At 37.3% G+C, this 22,640-nt stretch overlaps 1 protein-coding gene across 1 annotated transcript in view; it reads left to right on the top strand.

The window, feature by feature from the left end:
• LOC150099409 (tolloid-like protein 2) overlaps positions 1-22,640 on the top strand; it is a 781,663-nt gene that overhangs the window by 733,128 nt on the left and 25,895 nt on the right. The window contains exons 15-16 of the mRNA XM_090403893.1: positions 10,644-10,711; positions 10,872-10,985. Of these exons, the coding sequence (XP_090260019.1) occupies positions 10,644-10,711; positions 10,872-10,985 (182 nt within the window). The remainder of the gene's footprint in view (positions 1-10,643; positions 10,712-10,871; positions 10,986-22,640) is intronic.

Below are 22,640 nucleotides of genomic sequence, written 5' to 3'. Positions count from 1 at the left end.
AAAAAATGCCAAAAATTAGCTTTTGGCATTCCAGTGATTTGGCGTGAACCAAAAAATCACGTAGATGAATGCTATTTTTGTTTAGTTCAGACTTCTGGTTATAATAAGAAGAATAAGAAAAAAATTGTGTATCCAAATCTCGACTCAGCAATTCGGCCAGTTGCTCATTCCAATGAAATAGCCGTGCCAATTTACAAAGGACTTCCTTTACTTGAGAACGAGCATGATCGGGATATGCCAAATGTTCTTGAGGAGCAAGACCCGGATGTTGATTTAGACAATGAAAATTTAATTTCTAGTTCTGGACCGCAACGTTTTACTCAAGCGGAATTGAATGACTTAGTAAGAGATTTGGGCCTATCAAAGGAATCGTCGGAATTGTTAGCTTCATGATTAAATGAAAAAACTTACTGGAGCAAGATACGAAGATAACTTTTTATTGTAGCAGGGAAAGTAATCTTGTACAATATTTTAAACATGAGTGTGGGTTTGTTTACTGTAACAATGTGTCAGGTTTACTAACTGAAATGAGTGTTGTACAATATCATCCAAATGAGTGGCGTTTATTATCGATAGTTCAAGCAGAAGTCTCAAGTGTGTCTTACTACACAAGGAATGTATATGGCTCAATTCCTATTGGCTATTCAGTCCACTTAAAGGAAACATATGAGGACATTAAAAAGGTTCTGAAGTTATTAAAATATATAGACCATAACTGGATCATCTGTGTGGATCTTAAAATGGTGAACTTTTTACTTGGCTTTCAAAGAGGATATACAGAGTTTCCGTATTTTCTATGCTTCTGGGATAGTCGAGCTAGAAATCAACACTGGAGTCAGAAACATTGCCTCTTAGAATATCCTTAAATGTTGGTGAACAGAATGTTATAAATCAACCTTTAATTGACAAAGAAAAAATCATTTTTCCACCTCTACACATCAAACTAGGTCTTATGAAGCAGCATGTTAAAGCTTTAGATTTACGAGGTGACTGTTTCCAATACATATGTGAAAAATTTCCACTACTTAGTTATGAAAAAATTAAAGCCGGTGTATTTGATGGACCGCAAATTAGAACTTTAATGAGAGACCCAAATTTCATCAACTCTATGAACGAAATTGAGAAAGAGGCCTGGACTTCATTTACGATGGTTGCGAATAATTTTCTTGGAAACAAAAAAGTGCGCAATTACAAAGATCTAGTGGAAACAATGCTTGAAAATTTCCAGCACCTAGGTTGCACCATGAGCATAAAGCTTCATTTCCTATAGTCATCTTGATAGATTTCTCGAGAATTTAGGTGCTGTAAGCGATGAACAAGGCAAAAGATTTCATCAAGACTTAAAAACTATGGAAGATCGGTACCAAGAAAGATGGGATTCTCAAATGATGGCCGATTACTGTTGGAGTATTCAAAGGGATTGCCAAAACAGAACACACAGCAGAAATTGCTACAAACAAAAATTTATTCCCTGAAACTCATATGTAAGTAAAATTGTTATTTTTTTATAAATATTCTTGTAATTTTTAATGAATATTGTTAAGTAGTTATGTATCTAATTATCGCCTCTCTCGCATTCGAAGCGCCAGTACGTGCCGTTACAGGTTCTTACACATTTATTCGTTTACTAACAAGCGAGAGCACTCAGATTGCTCCGATTCTGATCTGCGCACCGCTTTGAATAATAGGCTATATCTTCGGGAATTTTTCGAATTTCTTGATAAAAAGTTAGGAACAGATTTTTAAAAGTACATACTTTCAGAAAATAATATTAAAAAATCGATTTTTTTGATCCTCTAAATAGTACTGTCTTCTTAAAACTATCAAAAACTTACAAATTAGCAAAAAGAAAATGCCATAGAGGAAAAACCCGATGTGATAGAGAAAAATGGGTTTGATATTTGAAATCAGCACACCCAAATTAGTAAAAAACAAGTCTCATATAAAAGTCAGCAAAAATTGTGTTGGACTGTGTTATGTATTACCGTAGGCCTTGATCTTGTATATTTGTATCACCCTGCTGTAATTTTGTTAATATGTAAATACCATAATGCTAAACTTACATTTTATGCATATATGCTGTGTAATAATTCCTTTCTGACTCTTTAAGTATTAGTATAATAATGTTTGTTGTAATCTTAATGTATGGTGGAGCAATGTCAAAGAGGCAGAAGGTTACAAGTGGAGTTCCACAGGGCTCAGTATTGGGATCTATATTGTTTAACCTTTATATCAGTGACATTGTCCCTGGATAAAGGGGGATATTCAGTTGTATGTGGATGATGCGAAGCTGGAAAGGGTTATTAGTGATAGTGCAGATGTGGTAACCCTGCAAAAGGATTTGACTAAGCTAGATAGTTGGGCAAATGAATGGGGATGTAAGTTTAATGCAGCAAAATGTAAGGTCTTGAGGTTTGGGGCACATTGATGGGACGCTGCATACTGTATGGGAGAAGTTGAACTGGAGGAAGTAGGAGAGACAAGAGATCTCGGGTTGATGATTGATAGACACCTGAAATTTAGGGAACATATTGAAAAGGTAGTGAAGGAAACACAGAGGATTGCTGCAATAATGAGAAGGACACTGACCTGCAGAGATAAAATGGTTATCATTTCTTTGTATAAGATTATGATCAGACCACACTTAGACTATTGTTCTCAGATCTGGTCCCCAGGATTTGAAGGGGATAAGTTAACTGTGGAAAGGGTACAAAGGCAGATAACAAAGATGGTTTCAGGACTGTTCAATGTTAATTATGAGGATCGGCTGAGGGAGTGTTGACTTCAGAGTTTGGTGGATAGAAGAAGGAGAGGTGATATGATTGAGACTTTTAAATTGCTGAGAGGTTGTTACAGGGGTTGACACTGGGGAGTTCTTTCGCTTGGTTGAGCAAGAGGGTGAGGAGTGGTTTCTTTGCATGGAGGGTGGTTGAACCATGGAATGCATTGCCTGATAGAGTGGTGAGAGCGAGAACGGTCAATGCGTATAAGGAGTGGTATTATAGACGTTGTGTTTCCTAGGAGGGACCTCCCTCGATGAGTTTTGATAGACTTGTGTTTCTTAGTTTCTCCCACAATGAGTCTTTTCACTCCATGGAGGCCTGAATAATAATAATATAGATACTGCTTTCATTGACTTTTTTTGTATATATATATGTTAACCTGTACTGTTATCTATTTATGTACTGCTGAAACCTCTGCAGTAAGTTTGTTTATATGTAGATACTGCATTGCTTAACATAAATTTTGTGTATGCATCTTATTCACTACTTTATTTTTAGAATAATCATGTAGTGCTGTAGGATACCTTGTCTATTTGTATACCTTCTAGTAATTCAGTTTATATGTATTGCTAAATTCAGTTTATACTACATTGCTAAATTTAATTTTCATCCATGCATATTACATAATAATCCCTTTTTGCTTATTTTTGTACTGCTATAAAAGCATCTATTATAATTTTACATATAAGTAGATACTGCATTCCTTGGCTAAGTGTTTCGTATTTTGTGTATTAACTTATATTGTTAACTGTGTTTGCACTACTGTAATAACCCTCTGACCTTGTGTGTTGCTGTGCCCTCTGCAGCAGTTCTGTTTATCTATAGATGCTGCTTTGTGGAACTAGATTCTTGTACAGACATATTGTTTATAATTTTCTGTAAATGCTAATGTTGTAACCTTTAGTATGGCACAATATGACCTTTGTAGTTTTTGTGCCAAATAAACTGTAAACCAACCAACCAACCAACCATCTTCTGACACATTATGGCTATTATGCTATTCATTATTACTGCTCTTCTGCTAAGCTCATCATTATTATACCTGGGCAATACACACACTGTCTTTCCTCTCTGCATTTTCTTTTGTACAATCTCAAGCATAAATCTCAGATCTCTCACCACCCAATTTACATTGCCTCTGGAGTCATTCATGCCCACCATCACAATCATCTCATCCACCATTTAATCCCCCCTTAATTGCCATAGCCACACTTTCTATCATTCCTCCAGGCAAGCACTCCTCGGACATCTTATCTTGCACACCGTGGATCATCGAGTTCACCCCTTATTACCACTATGTTCCTTGATTGCTCACCTGCATTCCCCTCTCTGTGTTCCCCTATTTACCTGCTGTCCTAGCATCACTCTATCCCTGGTTCCAGCATTCCCTCCCATTCTTCTCATTCCCTCTCTCTGACTGTTTCCATTCTCTCCTCTTCTATCATTCTCATAACTCTCTCTCTCTCATTCCCTCTCTTCTACTATTTTATATTCTCTCTTCTTCTATCATTTCCATAACTCTCTCTCATTTCTACTCTGATTCACCTTGCATTCATCTCTTCCATTTGCCTAATCTCATCATTCCACCTCCTCTTTCAGCTCATCTATCTCTGTAAGTTAACCCCCCTTGCTCGCCATTCATCATCCCAATTAAGACCATCTCCGAATACTTCACAATCATTCAAACTTTTCACACTCCTCACTTTTATTTTTTCATTCATTTTCTGCTCATTATTCTTACCCTCTATCACACTACTCGTCTCTCTAGGTTGAGATTCTCCCACCCCTGACACAACAAGGTCAGTTATGGTAATATCTAACTCACTGAGCTCTTCCCATTGCCTCCCTATTTTGCACATATATGGATTCTCACCCCCCACATATCCAACTGCCAAGATGCATACATACTCTTTTGATGTTGTTTTGGAACTTTATTTTATCTATTTTTAGAATATTCTTGGGATGAAACTGAAATACTGAAAATGTTATTTCGTTATCCAAGGACAATCTTGATTTTAAGGATAGAAATTAAAGAATCTAAGTATGGGATAAATATTGATTTCCGATATTTTAATGCTGGTGTTATAGCAGAAACTCCAACATAAGAACCAATATCATATTCTAATAAATTATTTGATGAAATTCACTCAACAGAGTCATTTTGAATCGATGTTCCAGGAATCGGATCAACTTGTGTATCTGAATGGATACATTTTTCTTGCTGAGTTTTTATTTTGCATTTTTGCATTTTTTTTCTAGGAAAGAAAAATGATTCCTTATATCCATTCTGAAAGAGGGGAAACACAAATAAGAAAATATTTTTTTGGAATAAAACTATAAATACATTTATAGTTTTATTCTAAATATAAATTGCTCCCCTATATTAATTCTTGGGGCAGAAAAAGTATTCAGAATTAATACAGTTTTTAGCACAATTTCATATATAAAAAAATTGACCAGCATATTTTATTAAAAATCAACTAATTAATTAATCCCAAAATCCTAAATTAAATTATGTCAATTTAAAAGCAAAAAAATCATAAAACAAACAAATAAAATAATATTAAATTACATACACTTACCTTCTAAAAATATATTTATCTTTTAAAATTTGTTTCACTATACATTTACAATTCACACTTCACCTCAGTGACTCACTAGACACAGAAGGCAAATGAACTGGTCACTGTTCACAACAGTAATGAACACTTTAAGACTGACAAAACATCCTCATGGTCGAGGGTGTAAGGTTATATATCTCAATCACTTTTACGATTATAATTTGTGGAATTTTTACTCGATCCCTGGGGGGGTCAAGTGCCCTGTTTGCTCCCCTCCCTCTGCAGATGCCCATGGACCCATGACAGACCAATGTGACACACACTACTAGTGGCTTTCCTCTTCCAGGATATTGCACCACCTATACACAACTTGCTGGTGCCTATCCGAGAGCAAGAGTTGCCTATCCGGGTCACTAATCTATCATCCAATCCCATTTGCTTCACTGTAGTTACCAACTTGTATTGTGGCAATCTATCAAAACCCTTTGCAAAAAAATCTAAGTATACCACTATATATTCATCTCCCTTGTCCAATATATTTGTCACCTTGTTATAGTACATAAGCAAGCTGGTAAAAATGCGACCTCCCTTTAACAAACCATGATAACAAGCACAAAGAATACCACTTTTATCAACCTACTTTTGTATCCTATCCCTCACCGACTTCTCCATTACCTTAACTACAACACCAGATATACAGATTGACCTGTAATTTGTAGTCTTAGCCTTAACACCGCAATGAAGAACAACAATTTATTTTCCTTTCACTCGTTTGGGACTTGTGCTGTTGCAAGACTTGTTAAACAGATAGGGCGAGCTGATGCTAACTTGTTGGAACATTCCCTTAAGACACATGGTAATGTATCAAGTCTTGTTGACATCTAGCTTCCTTAAATCCTCATATACCTCTTGCTTACTCACCATTACCTCTCATTTCATTTTACACACCTCACTTCTGATTTCACACTGATGATGAAACACTCTGACGAGCTGCTCACTGAATATCTTGACGTCCTCTGCATCAGTTACCAATCTCCCACTTTTGTCCATTAGCATTGTCTTGCTATAATCATTCTTTTTCTACTTACCATGTATCAAAAAAACTTCCAAGTGTTTTTCTTGACCTGATTTGCTAATTTCTCCTCATGCTGCACTTTTGCTGTCCTTACACCTCTCCTTGGGTGCTCTTTATGCAACTAATTGTTACTATTATTTATCTTGTTTTGCCTCCAAAGTGCCTCTGCTTCCAGATTTCAATCTTAATCACCTCATTCGTTGATTTGACACCTACATTATTCAGCCTTTTGACCTTCAGAACACATTCACAGATTGATGTCATTAAATATTTCTTTGTCAGTTCCTAAGAAGCATTTACTTCCTTTCTGCTTAATACCTCATTCCATGCTATAGCTCCAAGATGTCTCCTAGGCTTGTCGTAATCACTAGCCTTGTAATTCTGCATATATTCTTTCCTCACAGAAGTCTTCATATGCCTATCTACAACCCAGGTAATCTCTTCATGATCACTCTCACCAACTGAAGGGTAGTGTGAAATTCCACTCACTATCACATTCTCTGATGAAATGATCAGATCTAAAACTCTCGATCCTTACATGCCCTCCTTTACATGCTACCTAAGATAGTTTTCTCAAGAATTCAAGAAATTTATTTTCCTTATGTCCAAATGCTATCTCTTTCTTCTAGTCTATACTGCCATAATTAAAGTCACCCGTCTCTTGTTCTTTAACACAAATGTAAAATCCATAATTTCGAAAATGAATGTTGATCACCATGTAACACTAAAAGAAAGGAAAATGAATTCACTAACACAAGTTTCTTATACATTTCTTCAACACCTTCAAGTTCTCTGATCTATAACAACATCCAACTAAATATCTTTTTCTATCAACACCCTATGTACTGATGTAACCTGTGTCCTGATGCAATATGACCTTTGCTGTCCTTGCACCATAAAATTCAAAATCAATCAATCAGTTAATATTTCTGTTTAACCTCTACCTCACATCACCCTGCCTCAAAACGATTTCCACTAATTCTCTTTAATATCAACCATATGTGGACATAATTCTTCTTCTATCATCGGCAGCACCCTCCACACTTCTATCCTCACAAAAATGACTGTACCCTTCCATTTGTTTTCCATCAGAATATCATCTTCATTCAACCATGCTTTACTTACTCCAATTATTTTTGAGCAAATATAATCAATTAGTAAAACAATTTCACTCCCTTATTTCTAATACTCCTCTCATTTCTAAATAAACGCAATTGCTACAAATAAATCTATAGCCGTACATACCTAATCGACGTCTTGGCTGTAATTTCCTCACCACTGATGCCTTTGCCAAATCATCTTTATCATCACTTACCGCATATATATAGGGTGTCCCAAAATTCACGCAAGATTTAAATTTAGCGCCATTTGTGCTTTACTGCCAACGAGAAAAAAAGACAGCGTGATAGGTGACAGTTCAGGGTTATTAAAAATGGAGTGCTACATGAAAGAACAATGCATTTTCATTGTTCAGCAATATTTTAAAAATAATGAAGGTTTGGCAGCTACAGTTTGCAATTTTCGTACAAAATATGGTCGGAATAATGATTTAACTTCATCAACTCTGAAAAGATTAATTAAAAAATTCAAGGAAACTGGATCAATTAGTGATCTTATACACTCGTGAGAGTGTTGCTGAGAGTCCAGGAACTTCAATTCGGCACTGTGGTTTTGAATTGGGCATTTCGAGAAGCTCTCTACAGCGTATTCTCATGAAAGATTTGCATCTTTATGCTTACAAAGTTCAATTGACTCAAGAACTGAAGCCTACTGACCACACACAGCGAAGAGAGTTCGTTGAATGGATTATGAAACAACAAGTGGATGAATATTTTTTGAACAAAATCATCTTCAGCAATGAGGCTCATTTTCATCTTGATGGCTTCGTTAATTAACGAAATTGTCGCATTTGGGGTTCAGAAAATCCACGAGTGATTGTTGAGAAACAAATGCATCCACAACATGTCACTGTTTGGTGTGGATTTTGGGCTGGAGGCATCATCAGTCCATTCTTCTTCGAAAATGCGGCTGGTAAGGCAATAACAGTTAATGGTGCTCGCTATCGCGACATGATAATCCAGTTTTTTGTGTCTAAATTGCAAGATATGGATGTGGATGACATGTGGTTTCAACAAGACGGTGCCACATGCCATACAGCCCGAGAAACAATTTAATTACTGCATGAGTATTTTCTGGTTGTGTAATTTCCCGTTTTGGTGATCAGAATTGGCTGCCCAGATCATGTGACTTAATGCCGTTGGACTTTTTTGTTTCGGGTTTTTTGAAGTCTAAGGTTTATGCCAACAAGCCCATGACCACCCACGCCTTGAAGGAGGAAATTGAGCGCTGTATCAACGAAATTCAGCCACATTTATGCAAAACGGTCATGGAAAATTTCGACAAAAGAGTGCGTATGTGCCAGCAAAGCAGTGGAGGCCATTTACCCGATATGCTATTCCATGCATAACCCTATACTGTATACTTTATGAATCAATAAGAAATTACAATTTTTAATTAAAAACCTGTGTTTTCTATCAAAATTACTTCTTGCATGAATTTTGGGACACCCTGCATATATGGGGCAAGTACACACACACACACACACACACACACACACACACACACACTCAATCACCTACGCTCACCTAATCCATTCCATTTCTATGCTGATCATTCTCATGCACACATTCACCACTACATCCACTCTCCCTATTCTGTGTCTCCCGGTTCATTCTGACTGTCCCTGTTTCCCTGTCTCTCACTTTTATACAGCTCCATTCTTGTCTCAAATACATGCCACACATCTACAAACTACACTCCCTTCTCTTGACACTACTCTGCTAGCATACATTCACAATTCTGGCTCTCCATCTCAACTCATTATTGTCATTCCTCGGAACACACTGAAAACCTTTCCTTCTATACTGATTTCTTTCACTTTCCTCGACAACCTCCTGATATCTGCCCTTACATTCTCATTATGGCCACTTAAATCATTTGTCCCAACAACCCCACCACCACCAATTCTGTTGCTCATTTCTCATGGGCAAAGCATGAATTATCTGGCTCATTATCGCTCCCAGATAACAGACCTTCTGGACTCTCATTACCCAATCATCCAACAATGGAATCTCCATACACTGCTATTCTTGAGTCATTCATCACCTCTTTTTGTTTTTATTTATTTATTTTTTTTATTCTGTTATTGTGCTCATTCATTCATTTGTTTCCACAAAACATCTAATATCACTCCACTTATTTCTGATTTCATTTTTCAATTTGAACCCACTCTTCCTTTGTGTCTTGCATTCTGGCAATTTCACTCTCTATTGTTCCCATAGTCTTGCTCCTTCTCATTCTATTACATGTTTCCTCATTCCTACTTCCTTTTGCTTCTGTATCACTTACTATCTTTTCTTCATTCTTGCACTGTTTCACTTCCTCATTCTCACTAGCTTTTGCTCCTTCATTTCTCCTACTACATTAAGGGTACACATCTGTCAGCAAGATGTGTAATCTTGAGACTACATAATACTACCCCTTTGCCTCCCAGTGGTGAAGTTTAGGAAACACAAGGCTGAGGTGGTTAAGTCATTATAATGGATAACTGCAATGACAACACTTCCTCTTCATATAGCTGTGATAAGAATCCATTGCTACTATGCTCAGAATATGATCACCTGTGTTCTGCATGATGGAGGGGACAGTGAAAAAGGTTCGAAGGCAGGTAACCAAGATAATATCAGGAATCTAAAACACTGTTCGTGAGAAAATTGAGGAAATGCAAACATAAAAATTGATGGAAAAGGTGATGAAAACAAAAGTCAGTAAGGGATTTTATAGTATATTAAAGATCAATTCATTACAGGTTGGAAAAAGAATGGTTGATCAGGGTTGACCAAGCAAGGATAGCTTGGTCAATATTCTCATTATACCAAGAACAGACAATTACTGTCTTGGTATAATGTCTGTTTTTCTCATTGTGCATGAGAAATGAATTGCCAGTGGGAATAGTTGAATAACTTTGAAGGAGAGGTATGACAGTTACTGTCTAGGTTTGGGGCCTCCTGTGAGGAGTTATGACCTCCATTGAGATGTCTGATTAATAATAATATCTTCATGAATTCTTAGAATCTCTTGGTAGTATAGCAGAATTCCATGGATCATAGTTTGGATATTAAGGTTTTCTTCTTTTGAAATTGTGATTATTATATTTCTTTTTAGGTTTGCCACAGCTGACAAGGCCATTGGAGCAGAAGGCTTTAAAGCCACATGGACTAAAATTAAAGAAGGTTAGTAAAGTAAAACTCTGTATTATTTCATGTTATTAAACATGTCCTTTTTAAGCTTGAATTCCTCAATCTTCTCATAAACAGTGGTTCAGATTCCTGATATTATATTGGTTACTGTACCAGCTTTTTTAGATATTTTGCTCTATTTTTATATTCACAGGGATGGAATGCAATCAGTATCAATGTGAAGTCAGTAAATTCTGCATTTCTGAAAGTCAAAAATGTAATGATTTGCCGAATTGTGGATGGAATGATAATTCTGATGAGATTGGCTGTAAGTATATATGCTTTAACTGAATAGGAGGGAGGAGTAACTTTATTAGCTTTTTATAATTATGGATTAATTGTGTGCTTTATTTCTTTGCCTTAGGCTTTAAAATCTTGTCCATGTGCATAGTCTTCAGTTTACATTAATGAAGTGAAATAAACAAAGAAAAGTAGATTTACTGCCTTTTTTTTTACATGCACTCTCAAATATATAAATAATAGTTATGTCTCATATCATTATTATTTCAACTGTCTCACAGAACCATTAATTCCACTAGGATGGTAAAAAAATGGACTTGACTGGCATATTTTTGAGAGGAAAACCAACTCCAAATAATCTTAGCTCTGAGACTATTATTATTATTATTATTATTTGACACCTCCAGGGAGTCCAAAGACTCATTGAGGGAGGGCACCTGCTCTTCAACTCTATCTCCACCACTCAATCCACCAACTGACTGCAACTACACCAATGCCATCTACCGCTGACTGCCACCACCACCACTATTTCCACAGACTAACTTAGTGTTGAAGAGTAAAAACAAACTATATACACTATTACCAGTGAGGTCTTCCTCCCATTGGTTTTGAGGCAGTGTGGTGTAAGTTGGAGATTGACACAAAGAGATTTACTTGGATATTGCTATAGGCCAAGGAATGTGGAGGGTGCTGATGAAAAAATATATAAGCAACTTGTGTTAGTGAACAAGGGAAGCATGACAATTAGGAGTGATTTTAATTATGACAGTTTTGTTATCACCAAATATCATTTGGTGATAACAAAAACGAATTTCTTGAGAGACAACTATCCTAAATAATATGTAAAGGAGGGAACACAAGGAGTAAGAGTTTTAAATGTGATCATTTCATCAGAGGATGTGATTGTAAGTGGAGTTTCACACTTCCCTCCAACTAGTGAGAGTGATCATGAAGAATCTTAATCTGGATTCATATACCTAGCCACAACCCAGAATCTTCATTCATGAAGAATGAAGAATCTGGGTTGTGGCTAGGTATATGAAGACTTCTGTGAAGAAAGTGCTAAAAAAAAGTATTTTTAATTAGTGTACAGTGCAGCTTTTTAATGCAAATTGTGCTGCATTTTTTCAGTTTGGATAGAAGTGTCCTTCAGTGGTGTTGTTGTTGTTGGTGGTGAAATTTTTTGTTGTTTATATCGTGTTTTGCAACTTGTTTGTTCGTACTGCTTATGACTGAAGTTTAGAGTGCATATTGCTAGTGTTGCAAAGGTTGCACATCGTAGTTCTGCTATGATAAGAAGTACTCTAACATGTAGGATTAAGGAAGTGGATTAAGGATTACATGTAGGATTAAGGATTATGCCACTGTATAAAGCATTCATCAGATCACATTTGGACTTTTGTGCTCAAATTTGGTCACTTGGTGTTCAATGTGATGTGGAGGCATTGGAGAGGGTCAGAAGGTAAGTGACTAAGACAATGTCAGAACTTCAGAATGCTGGCTATGGAGAGAGGTTGAAGAGATGCGGATTACAGAGAGTTGATATGATAGAGACATGTAAGTTAGTGAGAGGATTTTATCAGATTAATCCAGAGGGGATTATAAAAAGAGTAGAAGATGAGAGGGGAAGAACCTGGAAGTTATGCAAAAGTGTGGTGAAGAGGAGTGTGAGAAGTAGATTTTTTACATGGAGAATTGTCAGTGAATTGAGCACATTACCAGAATGTGTTGTTAATGCAAGGAGTGTTAAGGATCTTAAGATTCTATATGTTGAATGTGTTGTCAGTTGAATGAACATCACACAATGAGTCTGCTGACTCCATGGGAGGGTGTAGTGATAATAATATGTAGAATTACAAGGCTCATGATTATGACAAGCTTAGGAGATAGCTTGGAGCTATAGCATGGAATGAGGAATTGAGTGGTAAGAAAATAAATGCTGTTGGGAACTGACAAAGGAATGCATAATAACATCGAGGCGTGGATATATTCAGAAGGTCAAAAGGCTGAATAAGGTAGGTGTGAAATGGATAAATGAGAGGATTATGATATCTGGAAGAAGAAGGGACTTTGGAGACAGCACAAGATGAATCAGTTGCATGAAGAGTATAAAGAGCAGGCCAGTTTTCAAATCTGGTCAAAGAAAACTATAGGGAGTTTTTTTTGGATATGTGTCAAGTAAGAAGAAGAATTACTCTGGTAAAATAATCATTTTAATGGATGAAAGTTGTAGATTGGTAGCTGCTGTAAAGGGCATAGTCGAGGTATTAAGTGACAGATTGTCAGGGATTTCATCATCAGTGTAGAGAGAAAGAAGACTTATTGGTGAATGAGCAACTAGAATTAAGTAAGCTGGATGTCAGTAAGGCATTAGGACTTACTGACATCTTTCTTGGCCTACCTGCTTAACAAGAGTCTTCTAAACGCATGTCCCAAAGGAGTGAAAGGAAGGTATGATCGTTCCATTTCATATAAGTGGTGATAAGGCTAAGAATTATAGGTAAATCTGTATATCTGGAGTTGTAGTTAAGGTAGTGGAGAGGTTGGTGAGAGCTAAAATACAAAAGTGAGTTGCTCTTTGCTTGTCAGCATGAATTTGTTAAAGAGAGGTCGTGCTTTACCAACTTGCTTATGTGCTATAACAATGTGATTGGATGTATTGGACAAGGGATGCATATACAGTGGTATATGCATCCCTTTTGCCAATGGACTGCCATACCACAAGTTGATAACTAAAGTGATGGGATTGGATGATAGATTAATGAGTTGGATAGGCAGTTGGCTGTCATATAGGTATCAGTAAGTTGTGAATAGAAGATCCAGTATCCCAGAAGAAGAAAATCACTAGTGGTATACTGCAGGGATCTATTTTGGGATCATTTTTATTTAATTTGTATATTCATGATATTAGGATGTTTTCAGATGATACAAAACTGGGAAGAGTGATGAGGAATCAAGATGTTATGGCCTTACAAGACGACTTGAATGGATTGTATGACTGGGCAGCAGATTGAACTGTCAATTCAGTGTTGCAAAGTGTAAGATTCTGAAATTTGGTAGGCAACAATAGGATGCAAAGTTTACACTTTGCAGGGAAATTTTTGAGGAGATAAGAGACATTGGAGTGGTTGTGGTGTACAACAATCTGATGTTCAGAGGTCACATTGCACTTGTTGTGAGGTCATCATATCAAATTATGGCAATGATGCAGAGGATCTTAATGTGCAGAAATAAAGAGGTTCTGGTTCCATTGTATAAGGCCTTGATCTGTCCTCATATGGAATATTGTGTGCAGATTTTGTCACCTTATTTTCATGGTAATGAGGATATATTGAAAAGGGTCCAGAGAAGACTAACTCACATGTAACTGGCCTTTGGGATGTAGAATATGAAGACAGATCGAGGGGATGCACTTGCAAAATGTTGTTAATAGGAGGAAAAGAGGGGACATGATTGAGAAATATAAGTTAGTAAAGGGTTGTTACCCAGTTAATGTAGAAGAAATATTTCATAAAATGGAAAAAGGGGCAAGAAGAAGGGGACATCCTTGTAAGCTGTATAGCTGCTGCTGGAAGGTAGAGAAGTGAATAGAGAGAATGAATCAGATCAAGAGGGGAGTGATGTGGAAGAGCAGGAGAGTAAGACAGGAGAGATTGAAGGAGTGGAAATGAATGTGGAAGTGAGTGGTATGAGTATAGATAATGAGAGAATGGGTGTGCAAGAGGAGCAGGGAAACGGGGAGGCTCAGGGTGGACAGGGATACACAGTGTGAGAAAGGTGGATGCTCCAAGAGGAGGTGAGAGAATGTGTAGGCAGGAAAGTAATGGGATGATCAGGGATCAAAAGGAAACAGATGGAATTGCAAAGGGTTCTAAAATGAAGAAGCAGAAAGGGAAATGGCCCCAGTCCAGCATGGAGAGATCACATCGAGTGAGTGGTATCAGTGGAACTAGCTGTAGATCCAGAAATGAGTTGTTGTGTTTGTATACCAATGCTAGAAGTATAAGAAACAAGGCGGATGAAATGGTTGCACTAATTGCGTCTGTGCACCCAGAGATTGTCGGAATAAGTGAGACATGGTTAGATGAAGATGACATCCTGACAGGAATAGAGATGGAAAGGTATGATGTGTTTCGTGAGGATAGAAGGGGTAAAAAGGGAGGGGGAGTGCTATTGATGATAGAGAAAGAGTTATGTCCATACAAGGTAGAGATGCAAGGGGGAAATGGGGCCAGTGGTTTTGAGGCAGTATGGTGTGAGATAGAGGTGAATAGAATCAAATACTTGGTGGGATGTTGTTATAGACCTGGTAATGTGGATGGTGGTGATAGTGAAATGTATAGTCAAATAAGCCAAGCAAATAAGAAAAGGGTGATCATTATGGGTGATTTTAATTATGGCAATATAGACTGGAATGAAGAGATAGCAACTGGAAGTAAAGAAAATGAGTTTCTTGAGTTTTTGAGGGATAACTACCTCAGACAGTATGTAACAGAGGGCACAAGAGGATTAAGGGTCTTGGATTTGGTCATCTCATCGGAGGATGTAATTATCAATGAGGTATCAAATCATCCACCAATTGGTGAAAGTGACCATGAGGTGATTACTTGGGTGGTTGCCAGCAGTGCAAGGACCCCTGTGAAAAAAGGGTATATGTGGAACTACAAGGGGGGTGATTATGAAGAGCTCAGGAGACAGCTTGCAGGTGTAGCATGGAATGAGGAGTTAGCTGGAAAAGAGATCAATGCAGCTTGGGGGATTTTCAAAAAATATTTAGTGGATGCAATGTCTAAATGTATACCACGGGTGAGAAGGTTAAATAAGTTAGGTGTGAGATGGATGAATAAAGAGATTAAGCATGCAATACAGAGAAAAAGGGCATTGTGGAGGCAGCATAAGAGAAGTGGAAGTAACCAATTTCATGAGTTCTACAAAGACCAGGCAAGGAGAGTGACTTGGTTGGTGAGAGTAGCTAAAGAGAGGTATGAACAGCAGTTAGCTAATGAAGCTAAAAAGAATCCTAGGGAGTTCTTTCGATATGTAGCCAGCAAAAGAAAGAATGATTATGGAAGGATGACATTGATTGGAGGAAATGGTATAAAGACAGCTGTTGCAGAATGTGTGGTGGAGATACTTAATGAGCAGTTCATAAAGATCTTTCAATCTTGTGAATGTGACTTCATGGAGAGATTAAGAGCAGTTGATGATGGGGAGGAGAGACTGACTGTAAGTGAGCAAGAGGTGTTTGGGGAGTTGAGTAAACTAGATGTAAATAAGGAGTGGGACTTGATAATATATCACCGCGTATTCTGAAGGAATGTGCCAGAGAGTTGACACCTGCCTTGACATATTTTTTTAATACGAGTCTTGCACTTGGTCAAGTCCCTAAAGAGTGGAAGGAGGGCAAGATTGTGCCACTTCATAAAGGAGGTGATCGAACTCAAGCATCAAACTATAGGCCTATCTGTGTGTCGGGTGTTGTGGTTAAGTTGTTGGAGAAGCTTGTGAGAGCTAGAATCCAGAGTTGGGTTGACAACAATGGTATAATCTTTGATGGACAGCATGGATTTGCTAAAGGGAGGTCGTGTTTTAGTAATCTACTTACTTATTACAATAAAGTGACTGCTTCCTTGGACAGAGGAGAAGGATACACAGTAATATACTTGGATTTCGCAAAAGCTTTTGATAGAGTGCCTCATGATAAGTTGACAGTCAAACTAGAGCAGATGGGGTTGGATATTAGATTAGTGCATTGGATTGGAGACTGGCTATCTGATAGGTATCAACAAGTTGTGTATGGGGGTGCAATATCCAGGAAAAGGAAAGTCACTAGTGGAGTGCCTCAGGGATCTGTTTTAGGGCCATTACTATTTAACTTGTATATTAATGATATTGGCGAAGATTTGGATGGAGATATTCAGTTGTTTGCAGATGATGCAAAGTTGGGAAGAACCATAAAGAGTAGTGAAGATGTTGTGGCCTTGCAAGAAGACTTGAATAAATTGAGTGATTGGGCAAACAAATGGGGGTGTGAGTTCAATGTTGCAAAATGTAAGGTTTTAAAATTTGGAAAACAAAGATGGGATGCAGAATTTATGCTTGGTAAGAATATATTGTTGGAAGTAGAGGAAATAAGAGATCTGGGAGTGATAGTGGATAAGGATCTAAAATTTAGGGGTCACATCGCCAAAATTGTGAAGACAACACAAAGACTTCTGGGAATGATGAGGAGGACACTGACGTGTAGAAGTAGGGAGATTCTTGTTCCATTGTATAAGGCTTTGATTAGGCCACACATGGACTATTGTGCCCAGATTTGGTCACCTGGTTTTCAGAAGGATGAGGAGATGTTGGAAAGGGTCCAAAGGCGACTGACTAAGGTAGTTTCTGACCTCTGGAATGTCGAGTATGAGGAAAGATTGAAAAGATGTAATTTGCAGAGACTAGTGGAGAGAAGGAAGAGGGGAGATATGATAGAGACCTACAAGTTGGTAAGGGTTTGCTATAGGATCAATGGTGGAGAAGTTCTACAGCGAATAGTGGGAGATCAGGGGAGAACCAGAGGTCATCCCTGGAAACTGTATAAAGAGGGTGTGAGTAGGGGAGTGAGAGGCAGGTTTTTTTCGTGCAGAGTTGTGAATGATTGGAATGCCTTGCCTGAGAGTGTGGTGTCTGCAAGGAGTTTGAATGTGTTTAAGACCCGGTATGATGAGATGTGTGTGAGATAAAAGGACCTCCTAGATGAGTCTTTGACTCCATGAGGTCTTGTTTAATAATAATAATAATAATAATAATAATATATGGGTATGATATATAAGAAATAGCTTTGCTTGGAGGGTGGTTGGTGATTGGAATGCTTTGACCGACATTGTGGTAAATGTGGACACATTGAATGAGCTTAAAGTGCAATTTGATGGGATTTATGGCTAATAGTTGTTTTCCACAATGATTCCTTTTGATCCATGGAGATCTGGTGTTAATAATAATTTTCTCCTTTTACTTCCCATATTTTTATTTTTTAGATGATAGAAAGAGTTTAAATATGTTCATTATACTAATCATCCATCAAATTAGCTAATATTTTAACTGTCATAATATTAAATATCAGTAATCGATAACAGTTAATCATAGTTTCCAAAAACATTACTAGCACATTCAGTAGTGGTAGATGTATATTCATCTCTAATTTACCACTTACTGTAATAACAACATGCACTGTGCTTATTTGTTAATTTAGAAAGTTAACGATATTCATCACCCAGTGCAAGACCACTAGTGGATTGTACTATATATATATATACACATACACTATTTTTGGTTTGTGGAACAGGATCCCTAAATTACCTAACCTTAGCTCACCATCGGTATTAATGTAATCTAGGTTTACAGACTTTGTGGATGAGAGTGTCATAAAAAAAAGTTGAGTTAATAAAGTAATAAATTTATTTAGAATTTATAGTCAACAAAAGCAGTTAATAATAACTGAGTTACAAAATTAAGCTTTTTCTCTGAATCCTCTTGAAAATGAATAATTCCATTATGAATGGCTTTTTGATGGATGCTAAATCTAAATCTGTTTTCAGAATTCATCTCTCTCATTTGCTGAGCAAAACACAATTTTTATACAAAACAAATATTACAAAGCAGAATCACCTAATAGTCAAAACTAGATAGCCGAGAAAAAAAAATATTGAGAACTGACTGGAGCTTCTGATCCAGTGTCCAGTTTTACATTTCTTGTGACTCACCCTGTTATTAGATATCAATCTAGATTACCTGAATATTGAATGAATAACTATGGAACCTGGTAGTTTAGAATTTTACCAATGATCTCATATTCTGGCTTAAACCACAGACAAATATGATAGTACAATAAGAACAGCATGTCAGCTAAGATATCGGCTTAGTTAAACATGGTAGTACCAGCTGTTTACATCAGGATTTGATTGACTGATTGATTGATGTTGGGTTTTATGGCTCAAGGACAGCAAAGGTCATATTGCACCGGGACACTGGGTGTTGATAGGTAAATAAATAAAGAATTAGTTACAAGGAGATAAATTAGTGAATAATATAAAATATATGTACAAAGTTAAAAGAAGATAAATGAGTAAATAAAATATATGTATAAAATTTAGTATCTACAATGTCTTTGCTTATATCTACATATAAGCAAATCCATAATCAAATATGCCTTAGTTTATAAATTAATGTTTTGTAAAAATCTAAAAACGTCATGCAATCTGTAGAATTCTGATAACATCTGGCTGAGTGTATGTCTCAGCCAGATAAGTAAAAGTGTCATTTCTCTCTTGCGTGAAGCTCTCACACTCCACTAGAATATGACTAATGGTAAGATGGATATTGCATTTCCCACACATAGGTGGGTCATCAGCACTCAGTAAATAAGAATCTGTGAAATGACTGTGACCTATGCAGAGCTTAGCAAGAACAACTTTCTCTCTTCTGTTCCTACGTTAAGTAGACTGCTGTGCTTAATTTCATGCTTAATCTCATGCAATTTGTTCATTGCTTCCTGCCTGGAGTATTGCCATTGAGCAATTAACTTTGATTTTATAACCTGTAGGTAGTCAGTATAAGGGACTATCAAACAGTATTTCAAGAAAGTATGAGCTGACCTAGCAGCTACATCTGTAATGTCATATTCTTTGGATATGCTGCAAGTAAAAGAAAGAATGTATGTGGCAGAATGATTTTAAGAAATGCTGATGGCAGGGAAGTAACTGGATCAGTTGAAATAGTAAAATTACTAAATGAACACTTTGCAAGAGTATATCATCCAGGTGGTGATATTGCAGGAATGAGAGAATCAAAGGCTTATACGGGAACTGAAGTAAATGAAATGGAGGTACATAGCGTATTACAGAACCTTAATGCGAATACAGATGTGGGATTGGATGGTAAACTAGTTCAAGTTTTACGTGAAGCAGCGAGGGAATTGTCAGTGCCCTTGACCATATTGTTTAATCTAAGTCTCAGCTCTGGGTTAGTCCCGAGGGGGAGAAAGAGGGGAAAATAGTTCCATTGCATAAAGGAGGCTCCAAGACTGATGTAGCAAATTACCGACCTATCCACATATCAGGAGTTGTTATCAAAGTATTGAAGAAGTTGGTCAAGAGCAAAATACAGGAATGGATAGATAGAAATGGGATACTATATGAGGGGGAAGGGACAACATGATTTTGTGAAGAGTAGGTCATGCCTCAGTAACTTGCACACGTTTTATAATACAGTGACATCTGAGTTGGATAAAGATAACGGGTTTACAGTGATACTGCTGGACTTTGCAAAGGCAATTAATACATAATTTCCTTTGACAGGATACCACATGCAATTCTAATCAGTAATAGAGCAATAGGTAATACAGATGATGTGAAAATTTTGCAGGATGATTTGGATAGATTGGCAGACTTGGCAAAGAAGAATGGATGTCAGTTTAATGTGGCAAAGTGTAAAGTTATACATTTTGGGGTGAAAATATTACCAGCTGCTTACCACATTGGTGGAACTGTACTCCAGGAAATTGACAAAGCCAGAGATTTGGGAGTTTAGTGGATAGGGAGTTAATGTTTAGGTGGGGCACATAGCAAAAGTGGCTAAAGCAACTCATCAGATCACTTGGTTACTGAAGGATACTTTGACGAGCAGAAACAAGCAGGTTGTTGTTTCTGCTTGTTTTCTCTGTGTTTCTCGTACAGATCTAGGCACCAAGGTTTCTTGGTGATGAGGTGGAGAGGATTCAGAGACAAGTGACCAAGATGGTAGCAGGTCTATTGAATGAACCTTACAAGAACAGGTTTAAAATTTGCAGGTTACAGAAACTGGTTGATAGGCAAAAAAGGGGTGATATGATTCAGACATATAAATTACTGAGGATTTTTACAAGATTAATTCAGAGGAAATGTTTTAGAACAGATATGTTGGTGGGAGAACTAGGGGCCATCCATGGAAACTGAGCAAGGGTGTGTTAGAAGTAGATTTTTTGCTTGGAGAGTAATGAATGAGTGGAATAGGTGTTGCCAGAGTCTGTTGTGGGTGCCATGACTGTGAATGAGTTCAAAGCAAAGTATGATAGATACAGCGCAAATATTGGATTGTTCTTGGTATAATGTTTAGGACCTCCCTTCATGAGTCTGGACTCCTTGGAGTTGCCTGTAATAATAATAATAATATCCCTTAATTCCAATGTGGCTGGGAATCTAACAAAATGAATGACATAATTAAGGGTCTTTATTATGCTTCTACAGTCAAAAAATATATCCTCCCCCAGCAGCAGGCTAGGCGACAGGTCGGTTGGGAGTGGTACTAACAAGAAGTCGCATCTAAGTAAAACGCGGACCCTGCATAGGAAGCAGGAATAAAGCATAGTGAAAGAAGATTTTATACTAGAGTTAAAGCACCTCACCAAGTACTGGATGTGGATTATACACTGGAGAGAAGATAGCCTGTAAAGAACACAAAGAGTCTGTATAAATTATACACTTTTGGTAGTTTTCTTTGATATGCACAAGTGCGAGCTGAATGGCATGCAGTTGAATGAGATCTGGTTGGAGATTGTAATGTTAGGAAACACAGCAGCACAGCCAACAGAGATCTCTGATCTTGAATCATCAGTATAGATGGGCAGGAAATGAGTGGGTTGCTCTGTTTACATTGAAGGTAGACAGATGAGGATGTATTAGAGCTTGCATTATGGGGTGCAAGCCTTCCATGGAGGAATGCTGTTTTGTTGGTGCAGGCAATGTTGTCAACACTCATGCTAACAGCTTCCATTAGCCTCTTTAACACACACATACCAAAAGGACAGACGGTAGTCTGATGTGTGATATGGGGCTTCCTAACGTAGAGAAAAGAGATTAGTCCTAGTATAATCTGTAAGGGAATTTATTTTTCAGGCATAATTAAGAGACAAATGTTTTTGCCTAAATGATAGAAGGGGTTCATTTGATTCAATATAAAAGCTTTTAATGGGTGATGATGTGCAAAAAAGCACTGATAGCTACACAGATATCCCGATGATGGATTAGATCCAATGAGTATACCCTTTCTAGCAGAACTCTAAACCTGGGACCCATAATCGAGCTATGAACATACAAGTTCATAATAAATGCGCAATCAGCACTCCATTCAGTAGATGATAGAGTGTGGAGGATGTTCAATGCTTTTTTGCACTTATCCCAAAGATGACGAATATGTGTAAAGAAAGTTAGCTTTCTATCAAAGATGAGTCCCAAAAAACTTGGCCTCTAGAACTTCAAGGTATAATAGTCCCATTCTTAAATCAGGATAAAGGTAGAGTAAGTTTCTTTCAGAAGTGTACACAGACAGTTTTATTCTGCAGATAATCTGAACCTATGATGAGACATAATCGATTGCTTGTTGAAGTTGTCTTTCAGTGACCCTCATTTGCAGGAGTGACAGTAAATTGCAAAATCATTGACATAAAGGCAATTGCCTGCTGTGGGAGGAAGCTGTTCAGTAACTGAGTTTACTTTAATAGCAAAGAGGGTCACACTTTAGACAGAGCCTTGAGGACCCCCCCCCCATCTTCCTGGGGATATGGTCGAGATAACATACTTCCTGCCTTCATTTTAGAAATTATGGGCTTTACAACTGTGTTATTAATAACTCTTTTAATTTCCCGACGTTTCGATCTTCATAT

This window comes from Typopeltis vanoorti, chromosome 14 (genome assembly GCF_054136105.1).
Source record: "Typopeltis vanoorti isolate ZY-2024b chromosome 14, IOZ_Tvanoo_1.0, whole genome shotgun sequence".
Lineage (NCBI taxonomy): Eukaryota > Metazoa > Arthropoda > Arachnida > Uropygi > Thelyphonidae > Typopeltis > Typopeltis vanoorti.
This window is presented reverse-complemented; position numbering and strand designations above follow the sequence as displayed.